At 42.7% G+C, this 17,438-nt stretch overlaps 1 protein-coding gene across 3 annotated transcripts in view; it reads right to left on the bottom strand.

The window, feature by feature from the left end:
• Positions 1 to 967: 967 nt before the first annotated feature.
• Positions 968 to 17,438, bottom strand: part of rbm39a (RNA binding motif protein 39a) — a 51,959-nt gene continuing 35,488 nt past the window's right edge. For all 3 annotated transcript variants that reach the window (XM_072515260.1, XM_072515263.1, XM_072515262.1), the window contains 9 exons: positions 16,423 to 16,560; positions 14,678 to 14,743; positions 14,324 to 14,528; positions 10,524 to 10,610; positions 9,334 to 9,366; positions 7,464 to 7,545; positions 4,869 to 4,974; positions 3,897 to 3,975; positions 968 to 3,245 (listed from right to left, as the gene is read on the bottom strand). In XM_072515260.1, the coding sequence (XP_072371361.1) occupies positions 3,145 to 3,245; positions 3,897 to 3,975; positions 4,869 to 4,974; positions 7,464 to 7,545; positions 9,334 to 9,366; positions 10,524 to 10,610; positions 14,324 to 14,528; positions 14,678 to 14,743; positions 16,423 to 16,560 (897 nt within the window). In that variant the 3' untranslated portion in view covers positions 968 to 3,144. The remainder of the gene's footprint in view (positions 3,246 to 3,896; positions 3,976 to 4,868; positions 4,975 to 7,463; positions 7,546 to 9,333; positions 9,367 to 10,523; positions 10,611 to 14,323; positions 14,529 to 14,677; positions 14,744 to 16,422; positions 16,561 to 17,438) is intronic.

The following is a 17,438-nucleotide window of genomic DNA, read 5'->3' as shown; positions in this document are numbered from 1 at the left end:
AGGGAAAACGTGCAAACTCCACACGGAGTGACCCAGGGTCGGGATCGAACCCAGGTCCTCTGCATCGTGAGGCAGCAGTGGTAACTGCTGCGCCACCTTCCCATATTCACTTTTAATAATCAGTCTTTATTCAGTATCTTAGTGTATCCTTTGCCTTGTTTATCAATTCATCTGAGAATTAATCTGGAGCAAGTACTTTATACGCATCAATTTAGTGCAAAATGCAGCAACCTCTTACCAGAAGTTTTTTTAAAATTGCCTAAAATAAAAACTATTGGGGACCACGATGAAAATTCTGCATTTTTAAACCAAATACCGGCAGACTGAAGTTTCTCTGGTAGAATGCGTAATTTGCAAATATTAAATACATGTATCAACAGTAAAATAAATATCTGATCCAACTCATTATCCTGTTTTTGACTTTTTGGAAGCAATAAATTTATCAGTAAAGTCATGTTTAAAAACGTTTTGACCTAAGATGCATTGAAGACAATTTTGTCAGCTATTGATTCGCACGATTTAAAAAAGCTTTTAATTGGCGTAATTTATTGTCTTAGCTATACAAGAAATAATTACAACCATTTAAAACCAGTTCCTCAATCCAATAGCAATCTGTAACCATGGTGCAGCCATAACCACTCTAATATGTTGGATTTTTTTTGTTAAAATAATCATGAGACCATAAATTGCAAGCATAATTGAAAATTAATTGGTAATTCTGGTCTTGCAATCCCACACACAGATGTCATGGGCAAAATTTTGACTTTATTTGCTTAAAGGGCCTTTTTGATGAGCACCACAGGAAAATGTTGAACAAAACCTGGATCAGAACACTTACAGCCTAAAAGGAATACATGAACTTCCATGCAAATGAAACAATAAGAACCATTCAAATGGCTGAATTACTCAAATCGGTACACAACACCCAGCAATATTGATGTAAAGAAAATTCAGAATTTCCCCCAAGTGTTTTTCCTCTTATTTATTGAGTGATTTTGCACTTTTTATACAAAATTTATACCAATTACAAAATCCTTACTTTGGAATAGAAATACCAGGCTGCTTTTGAATCACACTGGAGAAGGGGAGGGGGAGAAAAAAAAAATCAGATGTTTACACTCCAGAGCTCATAGAGCTTAAAAAAAAAACAGCAAAAGACACCACGCACGGCCAGACAAAATTACTATTACCCCATTCATCTTAATTGCTTAAGATTGTGCATTTACGAAGAAATCTTGTTAACTTTTCCAATGGTTTTTTTCTGAAGGTTTCTACAACATAAAGGCAGTGAGAAACAATTTCCTTTAAACTGGCCTCGAGTTATTCTAATCATGTGAAGTTAAATTACAGAAAGACTATGCTTACCTGCAATTAATATCCAATAGATGCATTGAAAGTGATATCTGGCTTTCTTATTTGACAATGTTTTTTTAAATAAAAAGAACTAAACATGCAATGAGGAAAAAATAATTCCAAACTACAACTTAAGCCCGCCTGTAGTCAACCCTGGTGAAGTGACAACACCCTCTGATATGAACGTTACATCTTGGTCACCTTCGTCAATTACAAACAGGGGATAGTAATACTTCTCTATTTGAGACAGGGAGGCCTGACCAATGAGGTTTATAGTTGCCTGTAGCTTCTTTCCTGCTTCAGCAATGCAGTTTTCATTTCCCCATTTATTCACGACTTTTATTTTTCCCCTTTCCACCGAGCTCCCCACTTCTTCCTCCTTCATTCAGCCACAAATTAACGTATTTTAAGGTAAGATTAACTTTGTCTGGCCTCGATCCTATGGAAGCACAAGGATAGCACATCACTGTTATAACTGTATTTACATAAGAAAAGCTCATATGGGTGGGGGGGGGGGGGGGGGGGGGGGGTTGAAGGTCACCACTGAGAACAGACCAAATAAGGCCAACTGTATATACAATAGTTTTAATCTTAAATGTTGCCTAGAGACCAACTGTACACAAAGGCTATTTAGAACTCTGTTTCTTTGCAATTTACCTCTTATATAATGAAAACCCAGAACTTTGGTCATAAAAATGCTAGCCAAACCTAGTTTTTTAACACTTTTTAGAACTAGGTGTAATCATGTTTCTATTAGACTGGCTGAGGCTGACTCTGGTATAGAAAACCACTCCAGTTATCAATCATGAACACGGAATGGAAGCTGGCTGAAATTTCCCCATTGTGCACTTGTTGCACAAATTAAAATCTGAATATATCCCCAGTATATTTCCAACTGGTTCTAATCCAAACTTCTGGATATCTGTGTAAACTGCTTCATGTTTGAACCCCAGGCTATAAATACATCAGCCCAAAATGGTTGGCAATCTAAATCCCCAACAACAATCAAAAACAAATCTGTAGCCAGACAGGGCCACTTTTCCAGTTAGTCTAAAGAGGCTTGACTGGAACTCTTTTCCAGATTGTATTTAAACTCACTTCAACACTCCTTATAACTTGCCTCATTGTTTCAGCAGGGCCACTCACCCTCATCTTGCCGTATCAATTGGTGCTCCACACGGTTAGAATAAATTCAGTGAACGATCAGTGCTGAGTGTTAACAATGTGGTCTTTAATTCAAAAGAGCTGCAACCTATGCATTTGAAGATTACCTTTTCCAATACCGCATTTAGATGCAGTAGTATTTTCATGACATTTTCATGAACTGATACTTTTAAAATTTAATCGGCTCATCTGCTAAGTCTGATCAGAAGAGCACCAAAATCAATGAGCTAAACTTATAACTTAAAATGGGTAAAAAGAGTGCAGTGTTATTTCAATGGAGTCCTTCTGACTGCAGTAGTCTTATTACAGAAACCACAAAATAACTTCAAAACCCCAAATAAAACTGTCTTTCAATACTTTTTTGCTGACAAGCTCATCAACGCTACTGTGTCATCAAAATGTAATGCACTGCACCAAAAATCAAAATAAAACAGCCTGAGGGTGTTTGTGTAGATCTACTTCTGCCATTTTATTTCCTTCTACTAGGGATTGGCAAAGTTGAAAAAAAAAACATTTGTTGTAAGTTCATCGGGAGTTGTATGAGTTTCCCCCGCTTGCATCATCTGTACAGGTGACAATTGTCCACATTCCTCCAAATAAGGTGGATATTCAGTTTCTTTCCATCTCCTATCGTCTTGCTGGAGTCAGCAGCTGGGTGGTCGTCATTGAATCTGGGAAGAGGTTGTGGTAGGTTGGAAGTGGCACATAGGCAGCAGTGATCATTTTGCCTGTGAAAGAAAAAAACAGTTAAATTCCATATGAAAACCATCAAGTTCAAAGCAGATATCATAGCTGATTAAGGGGTGACTAACAACCACCTGACCAAGAAGTTGCAGATTCAATTCAGGCTTTGAACAAGCTAGCCAAATGTAACTGGAGCAATCCACAATGGGCATCAGCACTTTACTCCAGTTTAAGGCCGTCCTGTCACAGTACAGGGAGGAGCTGGAACCCATGCGCTGTATGTACCAGAGAATGTTTTGACGTGTACTTTATTTTGCAAATATGTTTAATCTCAAGTGTATGCGGCACCCCAGGGAAGAACATAACTGGGATGAATCACCATACCCCTCCACATCGCGGTTAAACAAACAACTATACTTAATGCTAACACTCACATTTGCAATAAACAGCAATTTGTCCAAATCAGAGAAGCCAGCGCTTAAAGATCATAGGAAGAAGCCAACAAGGAGTAAAGAACAGCAGCAATTTGTAACGGAAAAGAATATGCAAACAGCCCACTAAAACTGCTCCAAACTTTCCTATCAACTTCCATATATTAATAACTGTCAGTTAAATGGAAGGATTGAGAATGTCTCAATATAAACTATAGGCACAAGTATGCAAACAATCGGTACCACAATTTAAACAGTACCCACCTGCAAACCACCTTCCATGCAATGCTCCAACAGCGGCAGCTGCAGCAGCAATAGTCGGACACTTCACATAGACATTTCCCTAAAAAGAGGAGAGATCTCATTATACCGGTTAAAACAAGTTCTGATAGAACATCAACACTCAAACCTTTTTTTTATTTTTTAAATGCTGCTCTTATGGATCCAGCATTGTGTTTCATTCCATTTCAGCATTTTGCAGTTTTTTCTTCCACCCCCCGGCCATATTAACACTTCAAAGAAAAGGTCATTACATTTGCTTCCTCCACCCCCCCCCCCCCCCCCCCCCCCCCCCCCCAACAAAACCCTTGTTACATGCAGCACAGTTGAGTTAATAATCAAACTGAACTATAGTAACCATAACTAGTCAATGGACCAGCAGGGCTTCTAGAAACACAAGGAGGGACGAAGCATCAACATAGGGGCTCTGTTACGCTTCAGGTGTCCTCTTGTCAACTGGAATACAAAGGTGCACCGTCTAGAATTATTTATTTAGAATTTTCAAGGGCCACAAGTGATTAAAGTACACCTATAGTAATTAGCTAATGAATGTTACCATCAAATCTGCATCGGCCACGATTTCAGGTAATGTCTTCCAAAAATTGCTTACATTAAGAAGATTTCTCCCTACAGGGCCAAGTCACGTAGCTAGCGAACAAGGAGACTGAAGCCTATGTACCGTATGAACTAATTACCTACAAACTGTATAAATAATCTGTTCTGTACACTCAACTGTCTTGTCTTTTCTTGGTGTTGCCAGAACAAACATAACTGTTTTCTGATGGAGTGTTTATTTCATGCATTGTACTCCTTGCAACTGCAGTGCCAGTGAATGCACCAGTTTTGCTTTTTTCCTTGTGTTACACACTGCAGCCAGCTTCAGTACTGCTACCAGCAGCAAATTTGAAGAAAATACCTGTTACAAATAGAAAATGGCAGTTTGAACAAACTGCTTACCTGGGGTGAATTTTTGTCCACAAATATGTGAATTACTCCTCCATGTTTGTTGCATTCTTCAATTACATCATCTCGAATTTCTTTGTCCCAGGCTGGATCATCTTCCCTTCAGAAGGATGTTTCACAATAATTAGTACAACATAGTAAAGAGCCTGCAATTTTCCCATTCAAACACCTTTGTGTACATTTAAATACATTTTCAGGAATTTGAAGCATTAGGAACTCACTTCATTTGTTTAACCTACAACTTAACATGGCAAGGAGCTAACTTGTCCTAAATTAAAACAGTTTGTTATTTGAAGGACTGGAAGCATTAAATTTGGCCTCAAGTTTGATGGCCCAGTGGGTTTATCTAGTGCTTGACCAAACGCATAAAGACAAGATGGACCTAAATTCAACTTGCAAAGTCAGCTAGGCAACAGTGAGGTACATTAAAACAAAGCTCAACATAAAGTAAATTGGAATGTTGCTAATTATTTATCCATCTCCGCTTGAAATGCTTGTTTATATTAAGTTAGGACAATGTCAAGATTGCTTACAATGCCACCCAGTCAAAAAACTTGCTGTTTTCGCTGCCAATGTTCTCAAATGAATACTAATCACCAGACGATGGCTGCCATTTGTGGAGCTGTACCCTAACAAAAACCTTTGAGATCCATACCCCAATATAATTTCAATGTCTCAAAGGAAAGCAGGCATTAGACAGAGTAAGTCTTACAACACCAGTTAAAGTCCAACAGGTTTGTTTCGAATCACTAGCTATCAGAGCTTCTTCAGGTGAAGGAGCTCCAAAAGCTAGTGATTCGAAACAAACCTGTTGGGTCGTCAACCTGGTGTTGTAAGACTTCTTACTGTGCCCACTCCAGTCCAACGCCGGCATCTCCACATTAGACAGAGTGACATAGGGATTACTAGCGTAACTAGAAAGAGTGAACATTTTGGAGACGGCTGACACAAGATAATAAAATATTGAAACTTGCTTGCAGTAACAAGCAAATAATCAGAACCGGCCAACTAATTTAGACAGTTGCTCTGCATCAGCTATCACTGGCCACATTCAGTACATTTCAACACATGAAATCAACATAAAAGCACATCAGTTTAGGGTAGAAATTTAATACAGCGTGATTGTAGAAGAACCCAAAAATGCATTAAGGCTTCAGTGAATTTGCAACTGTTGCAAGTTGTCAATGCGACATCAGATTATCTTTTGGATAGCAAGTGGATACTTAGCATCAGATTAGTTGTTACACACAATTTAAGGACAGTAACTAAAAGACAAAGTCAGTGCAGTTTCCTACCAGCCACTCATGCCAATCAATAAAAATTGTGATTCTGCAGACTAAGCCAGGGAGGGCTATGTTGGAATTATATAAAACAGTTCGGCCACAAGTTGAGTGCCATGTGCAGTTCTGGTCAGTTCATTACAGAAATAATTAATTGCATTAGAGGCAGCAGAGAGGAGATCTTATGAGGATTTGCCAGGACTGGAAAATTGCACGTATGAGGAAAGGCCGGAAAAGCTGGGGTGTTCTCCTTGGAACAGGAGGTTGAGGGGACATTTGACCGAGAGGTACAAAACTGAGTGGCTTGGACAGAGCATGAGAAGGGCCTATTTATTTTAACAAAGAGGTCAGTGACTGGGGAAATAGATTTAAAGTGATTCGTAGAACATTAGACGGGAAGTGAGGAAAGATTTTTTACCCAGAAAGTAGTGCAGGTCTGGGACTGTCTGAAAGGGTGGTTGGGCATGAAACCCTCAATTAATTTACAAGGTGTCTGGATATTACCTCAAGTGCCGTTACCTGCAGGTCGACAGACCAAATGCTGGAGAGTGGGATTAGGCAGTGTGGCTAGTTTTTCAGCCAGCACAGCCACTATAGGCCAAGTGGTAAATTTTCTTTTTTAAATTAACTAACTTTTTTTTATTTTATAAAAGAGTACCCAATTAATTTTTTCCAATTATGGGGCATTTTGGCGTGGCCAATTCACCTACCCTGCACATCTTTGGGTCGTGGGTGAGACCCACGCAGACACGGGAAGAATGTGCAAGCTCCACACGGACAGTGACCCGGGATCGAAATCGGATCCTCAGCGCCGTGAGGCAGCGGTGCTAACCATTGTGCCACCTTGCCGCCGCACCAAGCGGTAAACTTGCTATTTTTCGACATCTCCAAAAATCTGGAAAATATATGAACCTATAGCAACTGACAAAGGGATGTACTTTACAAAGAACTTGCTCTTTTCTTGAATAAAACAATGCTACTTCTCCCCCACATTAATTTCCAGGTTGATTTAATTGGGCAATCTGCTTCGAATTCAAGGCGGCTTAATTCAAATAGTATGATCATTCAAATTTCTTTAGCGCTAAATTCTTACTTTGCTGTATTGATTATGTTAAATTCAAATTATTCATCACAAAAAAGTGACTGAATGATCAGACTGTAAACGAACTGCAGAAAACACGGACAGGCTACTGGTGAAACAGGTTGTGTAATTCTCAAAGGTTTCAACTGGAAAATATATATTTTGGTCTTATATTTTATAATGTAATTCAGGAAAGCAACCAACAGCAACGAATTTGAAAATACTTACGACTGCGGGTTAAACATGTTGGAGAGCTGGAAACACTGTGTCGCTATTGGTGGGGTATTTACAGTCACAGGGGGATTCAGTGCTGAAATAATAAAAATAGACTTAAAATCTTGTTCAAAACTAAAAGACACTGCATTCACAAACATGCACATTTCAAATGGTTAAATGTTCTCTGAAAACTGTCTTGTGGTTGGAGGTACTTCCATTATTTTTTAAACCCTGTCCTTGGCTTCTTTGAAAAGCCTATGGGTTAAATTGATATTGTTCCTGCAGCTATTGTTTTTTTTTTTGCTGAACAGATATAGTGCCTCTCAACTTCACTTACATTGCAGTCTGACACTTTTCTCAATTTCACAATTGTTTTTTTTTATTTTAGAGTACCCAATTTCATTTTTTCCATTAAGGGGCAATTTAGCGTGGCCAATCCACCTAGCTTGCACATTTTGGGTTGTGGGGGCGAAACCCACGCAGACAAGGGGAGAATGTGCAAACCAGGGGGCATAGATTTACGGTAAGGGACAAGGGATTTAGAGGGGATTTGAGGAAAAACTGTCACCCAGAGGATGGTGGGAATCTGGAACCCACTGCCTGAAAGTGGCAGAGACGGGAACCCCCGCTACATTTAAGAAGCACATAGATGGGCACTTGAAACGCCAGTGTACAAGGCTATGGACTTCTGTTCAAAATTCTATGACTCTGAGCTAGGTTCAAAGGGCCTGGATGGCTCGGTGGTGCAGTGGTTAGCACTGCTGCATCACAACGCTGAGGATCCGGATTTGATCCTGGCCCCAGGTCACTGTCCACGTGGCGTTTGCACACTCTCCATGTCTGCGTGGGTCTCAGTCCCTCAACTCAAAAAAGAAAATGTGCAGGGTAGGTGGATTGGCCATGCTAAATTGCAAATAAAGAATTGGATACTCCAAATTTATATTTTAAAAAGTTTAAAGGGCCCAGTGAATTTGAGGGGTCAGGGAGAAGCTAAGCATCTAAGGTAAGTGGATGGGATTTGGGTGTTTGGGAGAGCCAGAGGTGGGTAGAGGGGATGAGTGCCTTGCAGGGATAGGTCTGGGTATTTAATAACACTGGCAGAATCATCCAAATTTAACAAATGGTTCCCAGCACAGCGCAATTGTCCAGAGGAATTTAGTGCTTATGTGCATTGCTGCATGAACCATTATCTGGGAACTTCTGATAAGGATTCCCCAATGCCCCTTCGGGCTATCCCCCAAATCTGATGCTGGGGGAGCCAGGAAGTTATAGGTCAATGCTTCAATGTTGTATAGGTGCAGTCCTACAATTTTCACCACAGAATTGTAACAATTCTGGTATATAAATCTAGGATTCCACTTTCCTTTTTTTTAAATTTAGAGTATCCAATTATTATTTTTTCCAATTAAGGGGCAATTTAGAGTGGCCAATTCACCTAACCTACACATCTTTGGGTTGTGGGGGTGAAACCCACGCAGACACGGGGAGAATGTGCAAATTCTACACGGACAGTGATCCAGGGCCGGGATTTGAACCCGGTCCCCAGCACCGTAGGCTAGTGCTAACCACTGTGCCACCCCAGATTCCACTTTCTTAGTATATAGAAGTTTTGAATTGGTGGATATAAAAGGCAAAATATTAAATTGGTGGATATAAAAAGCCCCATGCAATTTTCTCCTGTTGTCCTGTCCAACATTTCTCGAACAATCTGGTTAACTTAAGAATGTGACTACGTTTCAAATATAATTCATCATCAGTTTAGTACTTTTTGGAGTGCATTGAGGAACCAAATACAGCTCCACAAATCTAAATTCCAATTCTTCCGCTGATTGTTAACGACAAAAGATAACTTTAGAAAAAGACAACTGCTGCAAACTCTTACCTTCAGTCTGTTGGATAATTCTTGCTTGCAAATCTAAGTATAAAGCAGATGGGGGAAAATATGAAAGTTACTTTTAAATAAATAATGGTAGCTAATATGCAAATGTTTGCACAACAAGCCGTGTAATTTAGAGCTGAACATTGCATAGATCAATATACAATTAACTACTGCATAAAGGAAAATCACTGCAGTAAAGTACTGGGGCAAGACTCTCAGAAATCAAGTTTAATGGGCTTGTTCATAAGAATTATAGAATTCCAACAGTGCAGGAGGCCATTTGACTCATCGAGTCTGCACCGACCCTCTGAAAGAGCACCCTACCTGGGCCCATTCCCCGTAACCCCATCTAACCTGCACATTTTTGAAGACCGGAATTGAAGCTGGGTCCCTGACACTGCAAGGCAGCAGCACTAACCACTATGCCACCCGTTATAACAAGCAATGTATTTTTGACCATTTATTGAAATTTGACTGCTGATCAAGACTGGATATGCAAAATTGCTGCACCCAGCCAGGCAGTTACATGCAAACATCAACGCTCACTTTACACTTCACTGTGAAAAATGATTATACTAGTCAAAGATGAAAACGACATCTGATGGCAATAATGAAAGCTAGAGTAAATAATTCACAGTATTCTTCCATGCCACTTTTCCTAAAAATGGTTATCCACGGCTCAGAAGTACATCCACATCGCAGTTACCCTCGGACATCTTTCCCAAGGGTCCATTCTGTACATGCAAGGCACCAGTGGGCACCAACAAATTACATAGCATATGTCAGGATACCCCCCTACATATCCTCAACAGAGTCAATGGACTGAAATTACAACCCAGCACTTTTTCTCAAGAACCTACAGTGGCTCCTGCCATTTCCACACAATAGCTCAGTAACATTTCCATCGCCACATTTGTCCACTTTCTCACTGGAATAAACATTTTCACCATGCCCAACTTCAAGGAAGACAAGTCAAACTCATGTAGGAAAGCACAATGGCAAGTAAAAATGACCATCTCAACTTCATTGTTTAGAATACAAGACCCTCCGTACATAGTTAATTCAATGCTGTCAGATAACGGAAATATTTTCCATTGTATATTACAATTTGATTTAACCAATACACAAAAAGGAAAAATCACTTCAGGCCAACCCTGTTCATTACATGAAAATACTGTGAAATTCAAACATACCTGTTACTGCTGCCATGGCGCCCAATGAAATATTGCCACTCATCTGCAAAGCTTGCTGTGCCGCTGGGGGAATTTGCAATCCCGTTCCTGAACCAAACAAAATATACTGATGAGAAACAATAGACGTTTAAGTGACATAGCACTAAAAGCATTTTAGTATACAGATCTTTAGGAATAGCTAGAATGGATAGCAAACTTGCTTCAAATGAGGAAACGCAGTAAAGCTAAAGGGAGTTACTTAGATTGGTAGAATGAGACTTCCGGTTGCGGCTATGCGGAGCTAGGTCGCACATTCGGCAGCTCCAGCTAAAAATTGACTTTTGGGCTCTTTTCAGGGCCCCCAACGGCATTTTTTCGATGTTTCCTGGTGTGGAAGGAGATTGCAATAGTTCCCCGACAGTGTATGGCTTGGACCAGGAGCGGGGTGAATAAAAAATTGGTGAACCCAAAGAAGGTGCGAGGGAAGACGACCAAATGGCAGCGGGCGGAGACCAGGCAGCGTGGATGAAGTGGGTGCAGGAGCAGCAGGAGGTTATCCAGCGCTGCTTCAGGGAGATCAAAGCTGACCTGCTGGAGCCGATAAAGGCTTCTATCGATAAGCTGCTGGAGACCCAGACGGCCCAGGGGGGTGGCGATCCACGAGGTCCGACAAAAGATCTCCGACAACGAGGACGAGATCTTAGGCCTCGTGGTAAAGGTGGAGGCGCACGGGGTGCTCCACAAGAAATGGCAGGAACGGTTCGAAGAGATGGAGAATCGGTCGAGGCGGAAGAATTTGCGGATTCTGGGCCTCCCGGAGGGGCCGGACGTGGGGGCCTGTGGTCACCATGTTAAACTCGCTGATGGGAGCGGGGTCCTTCCAGGGGCCCCTGGAGCTAGAAGGGGCCCAGAGTGCTGGCGAGGAGGCCCAAGGCTAACGAGCCGCCGCGGGCGGTGCTGGTGCGGTTTCATCGGTTTGCTGATCGGAGTGCGTGCTCAGGTGGGCCAAGAAAGAGAGGAGCAGGTGGGAGGGAGAACGCGGAGGTTCGAATATACCAGGACTGGAGTGCGGAGGTGGCGAAGAGGAGGGCCGGGTACAACCGGGCGAAGGCGGTGCTGCACAGGAGGGGGGGTGAAGTTTGGCATGCTGCAGCCGGCGCGTCTGTGGGTCACCTACAAGGACCTGCACCACTATTTTGAATCTCCGGAGGAGGCGTGGGCCTTTGTCCAGGCCGAGAAGCTGGACACAAACTGAGGGTCGGGGATTGCTGTTGGGGTGTTACATTTTGAGGGGGGGGGTTCTTTGCTCTTGTTTCTTTTTGGTTCGGTGTGGGTGATTAGGGGGGGTTGGTCACTGTTTTGGTTGGGTCTGTCGGGTGGGCTCTTGGAAGAGGGTAAGTAAATGGAGTAGGGGTGGATGGCCGGTAAGGGGGGATGGGGCCCGAGTCGGGGGTGAGGGGACTGGGCCTGTAAAAGGATCGGCGTCAGAGGTGGCGGGGCCCGGCAGCTGGAACGCGCAGGCTTTTTCCCACGCTGAAGGCTGGAGGGGGCGGGGAAGCGAGGGTTGTTTCCCGCGTTTGGGTGGAAGGGGGAGGCGGAGAGCCTGTGGATGGGTAATGCAGGAGGAGGGTATGTCCCACAATGGGAGGCGCCGAAGGAGAGGCGGGAGTAGCCAGGGTCAGCAGGAGACAGCTGACTTGCTGGAGTGCAATGGGGAGAGTAAAGCAGCTAGGAGGGGCCCTAGCTGGGGGGAACCAGGTTGCTGCTGCTATGGTCAAGGGGGAGCTGGAGCGAGTAGGGGGGGAGGGGGTCTGCCGCCGAAGGGAATGGGCCGGGAGTGGGGTGCGGGCGCGTGGCTGGCCAAGATGGGGATATGGCTAGTCGGCGGGGGAGGGTAGCCCCGATCCGGCTGATAACCTGGCATGTAAGGGGACTGAACGGGCCGGTTAAGCGGGCCCAGGTGTTCGCGCACCTGAAGGCGGATGTGGTCATGCTCCAGGAGACACACCTGAAGGTGGTAGACCAGGTAAGATTGAGGAAGGGGTGGGCAGGTCAGGTGTTTCATTCGGGGCTGGATGCCAGAAACAGGGGGGTGCCGATCTTGGTGGGAAAGAGAGTGCCGTTCGAGGCGTCGAGTATTGTGACAGACAATGGCGGTAGGTACGTAATGGTAAGTGGCAAGCTGCAAGGGGAGAGGGTGGTGCTGGTCAATGTGTATGCCCCGAACTGGGATGATGCGGGTTTCATGCGGTGCAAGATGGGTCGGATCCCGGACTTGGAAGTGGGGGGCCTGATAATGGGGGGGGAGGGGAGGGAGGAGAAAGAGGCCCAGGGGTCAATTTATGAGTATGGGGAAAAGGCAAGTCGGATGCTGGCGCATCAGCTTCGGAAGCGGGACGCAGCTAGGCAGATCGGGGGAGTTAAGGATATGGGGGGGGGGGGGGGGGGGGGGGGGGGGGGGGTGATGAAACCCACACAAACATGGGGAGAATGTGCAAATTCCACACAGAGTGACCCCGGGCCGGGATCGAACCAGAGTCCTCAGTGCCGGCTGACAGGTGATCTAATGGAGGTATTATGAAGGGGTCTGACAACATAGAGAAAGATGCTTCCACTTGCGGGAACATGATGATCACCATTAAATTCAATAATGAATTCAGGAGAAACGTCCTTCCCCAGAGTGGCGAGTGTGGCAGTTGAGGCAAATAGCATAGACAACTTTAAGTGGCAGTTAAATAAGTGGCTGACCAGAAGCACCCATTGCACGAGACAATGCTTGTTTGAAGCTAACACTAGCATAGACCTGTGGGACCGAATGACCCATTTCTGTCCTGTAAATTCTATGTGAAATTGATGATATGCGATAAGAATTCCTAAAATTGGCTACTGCACATCCTCGATCCCCATACTTGGGCCACGTTGGGAGAGAATATGTGCAGTAAGAAATAAAGAAAAGGATGACGACGATGAACATCCAGTGACTACTGTAAAAATTACTACAGATAGCTGTAAACAATTTGTAGGCTTTTAGGTGGACAAGCTTGAACTTGTACACAAACAAACATCGTCTTGACTTACTCTCAACTTTACCCCAGTATGAGGTTGCAAAAAGAACAGTAGTATTGATAATTTCTAAACTAAATCTCAACTTGGGTGGCACAGTGGTTCACACTGCTGCCTCATAGCATCAGGGACCCAGGTTCAATTCCGGCCCTGTGTGGAGTTTGCACTTTCTCCCCATGTTTGCGTGGGTTTCCTCAGTGTGCTCCGGTTTCCTCCCACAGTCCTAAGTTGTGCAGGTTAGATGGGGTTCTGGGGATAGGGCAGGGGAAAGAGCCTAGTCAGTACAGACTCAATCAGCCAAATGGCCTCCTTCTGTACTGTAGGGATTCTATGTCTAACAATTTGAAAAATACATAAGACAATCAAAAATAGGATTAAAAGCTGCATACGATTCGGCCTTAAGTCAGCACTTTCAGAGGTGAAGGGGAGGAGGTATTGTAACTACATCTGAAACATCCTGCAGCATATGAACAGCATGATTAAAGGATGGAATATATTATAATTCTTGACTCTTTCAACCAAAAGGCAGAACAGATTTAACAAAGGAATACCTGTCCTATTGCTATGAAAGATCATCAAGAGCAAAACCTGCGCTACAAAACTGGAAAATAAGATTTCAAAGTGCTCCAATGACTGCAGATTCAATAGAACTCAAAAGTGTCATGGTACCCTATCTAAATAAGTGTTAAAGGAAGAATCTAAGGCATATACATTTCACATCAGCTTTAAAGTCCTTCAATTCACTCAATTCAAAATACCTTCTGCGAGCCTAGCCATCAATTGTAGGCGCCCTGTCGTTCCAAGGTCAATACCAGTCCTCTCCAGCTCATCACTGTCTAGGAATGAGCTAGCATTGGATGAATCCGATCGTTCTGTAACATGGCCAACCTTCATTGGTCTACCTGCAAGCTCAAAGCCATTCAGCTGTTCTAGAGCCTTCTTTGCACACTCAGCATCAGAAAACTGAATAGAAAATACAAAAGCACTGGTTAGCATTGTAAAATATTTTATACCATGACTAAGTTCTTCTTTCAGTTAAGAGAAAATGTTCAATAGATGGAGGTGTTCTAAAGGGGGGGGAAGAAACGGTTTAGATTTTTAAAAAAACTTACTGTTATGAATCCATAGCCTTTTGACCTCCCTGTTTCACTGTCCATCATTAGTTGAATGTTTTCAATCTAAAGAGGTGAACAGTAAGCAGAAAGTCACAATTTAAAGCTAGTTCAAATGCTAGCAGAAAAAGTCTCGCCCCACATCTTTGGATTGTGGGGCAAGACCCACGCAGACACGGGGAGAATGTGCAAACTCCACATGGACAGTGACCCAGAGCAGAGATCGAACCCAGGTCCTCAGCGCCGTGCTAATCACTGCGCCACCCGGCAAGTGGATTTTATACTAATGTTCCACTGAAATAACTTGCCAGATTAAAGCATAAAATAAAAATTCTCAAGTGGAAACAATTTATTTTTCCTCCTTGCTTTTACAACCAATTTCCCCTAAATCCCATCTCTTGAAGGCATTGACTAATCGCTAGTGATGGTTCAAGAGGTAATGTGGAGCAACCATTTTTCAAATACTACACTTAAATTTAGACAGCAAAAGGCTGTCGTTGACAGAATTATAGTCACGGCCAATCTTACTCACAGAAACATCCATATATTTAGATTTTGTCACTAGGTATTGCCAGTAGATTTTTATTAACCTATCTGATGACAGCCGTGCACACACATGCCTTGTATTAATCTGCAGTTCTCCCCATGAGTGTGTATTACCGATGAGGAGTTTTATCAGGATCTCAAAACAATCCATTTTATGTAACTTGGGATAGCGACCAGATGCCACAATTTATCAATTATCAGGAATTATTTATCAATTACAGTACTTTCCCCCCCCTTTTTAAAATAAATTTAGAATACCCAATTCATTTTTTCCAATTAAGAGACAACTTAGTGTGGCCAATCCACCTACCCTGCACATCTTTGGGTTCTGGGGGCAAAACCCACGCAAACACGGGGAGAATGTGCAAACTCCACACGGACAGTGACCCAGAGCTGGGATCGAACCTGGGACCTCGGCACTGAGGCAGCAATGCTAACCACTATGCCACCGTGCTGCCCTAATCAATTACAGTACCACAAACCATACAGAATATGCCATTAAATAACAGGATATGGGTTTCCTAACAGTCCATAAACATAATTTTTATGGGAGGAAAATGAGGAAAAACAGTATGAAATGGATTTGTAACAGAATGTAATGATATAGTGGAAAATATAAGTGAAGATTAAGTACAGTATTTGGCATATTAGGGTAGAAAGTTTATATCATTAATACAGGCATTGTTGGACGGCACGTCGAATTAATAGTTAGCAGTGCCGCCTCTGCCCCACGGCGCTGAGGACCCGGGTTCAATCCCGTCCCCAGGTCACTGTCCATGTGGTGTTTGCACATTCTCCCCTTGTCTGAGTGGGTCTCACCCCCCACAATCCAAAGATGTGCAGGGGAGGTGAACTGGCCACGCTAAATTGCCCCTTAATTGGATAAAGAAAATAATTGGATACTTAAATTTTTTTTTAAACTCCAACACTGACTGTGACCCAGAGCCGGGATTGAACTTGGGACCTCGGGGCCGTGATACAGCAATGCTAACCACTGTGTCACCATGCTGCCCACCAGATCTTTACCCAGTAAATTAAGTAATATTTACCCAGTAGTATTGTATACATAGATTAAAGTACTCCCTTCTAACAGAACTAATATTTTACCAAGCAGTAATACGACAAAATCTCATGTGTCTGCATCTGGTTTTATTAAAATCTTGGTCACAAGGTCCCAATAAATCTTTTATTATACTTACTCTCCCAAAGGGCTCAAAAATTCCTCTCAACATTTCTTCAGTGATATTGAAGTGCAAAGATCCTACATATAGCCTCATTGGTCCTGCAGTGCCTTTCTGAAGGTTGTTAGCGAGGGCTGCAGCTCGGTTCTTCTCGGCCTGTTTCACACAAATTACTTGGTTAACCTACTTATTTGAAGTACATAGAATTACCCCAAGTTAAAATCGATATAATGCCATGTTAAGATGAAATTGAGAGCAATGTTTGAATTGTTAACTACAAGAGGACCCTGGTCAAATTAATAAAAGTTCAATTTTAAATTGTGGAGCTCATGATATTCTTTCATTAAGTTTACGCAGTGGTTTGCCAATAAGTATACCAACTTCACTAAATTTGAAAAATAAAATCAGTTTTACCCTCACAGAAAACATGGAGCCTTGTTATCCAATGAAAACTGATAGGTGCGGAGATGAAAAGCACACTTATCAGCTGTCAGGGAAGTAAAGTTCTGTTTATTAAGTATTTTATCATGTTAATTGCTGACAATTGTAGAGAAAATGAAACATACACAGGTACACTCTATTTTTCTTCATTTGTTCATGACATCTAAGCATCATTGGCAAGGCCAGCATTTATTACCAAATGCTAGCTGTTCATGAGTGGATGGCACTGACTGCCTTCTTGAACCCCCCGTGGTACATGTACAGCCTGATGAAGGAGCTGTTCTCCGAAAGCTAGTGACTCCAAATAATATCATTTTGACCAAATGATATAAAACAAGTGATATATTTCCAAATCTGGGAGATTTGTGGCTTGTGGGGGGAGGTGAAGAAAGATAAATTGCAAATAGAGAATATGGCTGAGGTACTAAATGAGCATCTTGCATTTAACATCGTTATCAAAGAAGATATTGCCAAAGTCAGAGTGAAAGGGGAAGTAATCATGACACAAAAATAGAAATACTGGACAATCTCAGCAGGTCTGACAGCATGTGGAGAGAAAAGGTTTTCTCTCCACAGATGCTGTCAGACCTGCT

The sequence above is a fragment of the Scyliorhinus torazame genome, chromosome 8 (assembly GCF_047496885.1).
Source record: "Scyliorhinus torazame isolate Kashiwa2021f chromosome 8, sScyTor2.1, whole genome shotgun sequence".
In the NCBI taxonomy this organism is placed as follows: Eukaryota; Metazoa; Chordata; class Chondrichthyes; order Carcharhiniformes; family Scyliorhinidae; genus Scyliorhinus; species Scyliorhinus torazame.
The sequence above is the reverse complement of the archived record's forward strand: the minus strand, read 5'-3'. Positions and strand labels throughout refer to the sequence as shown.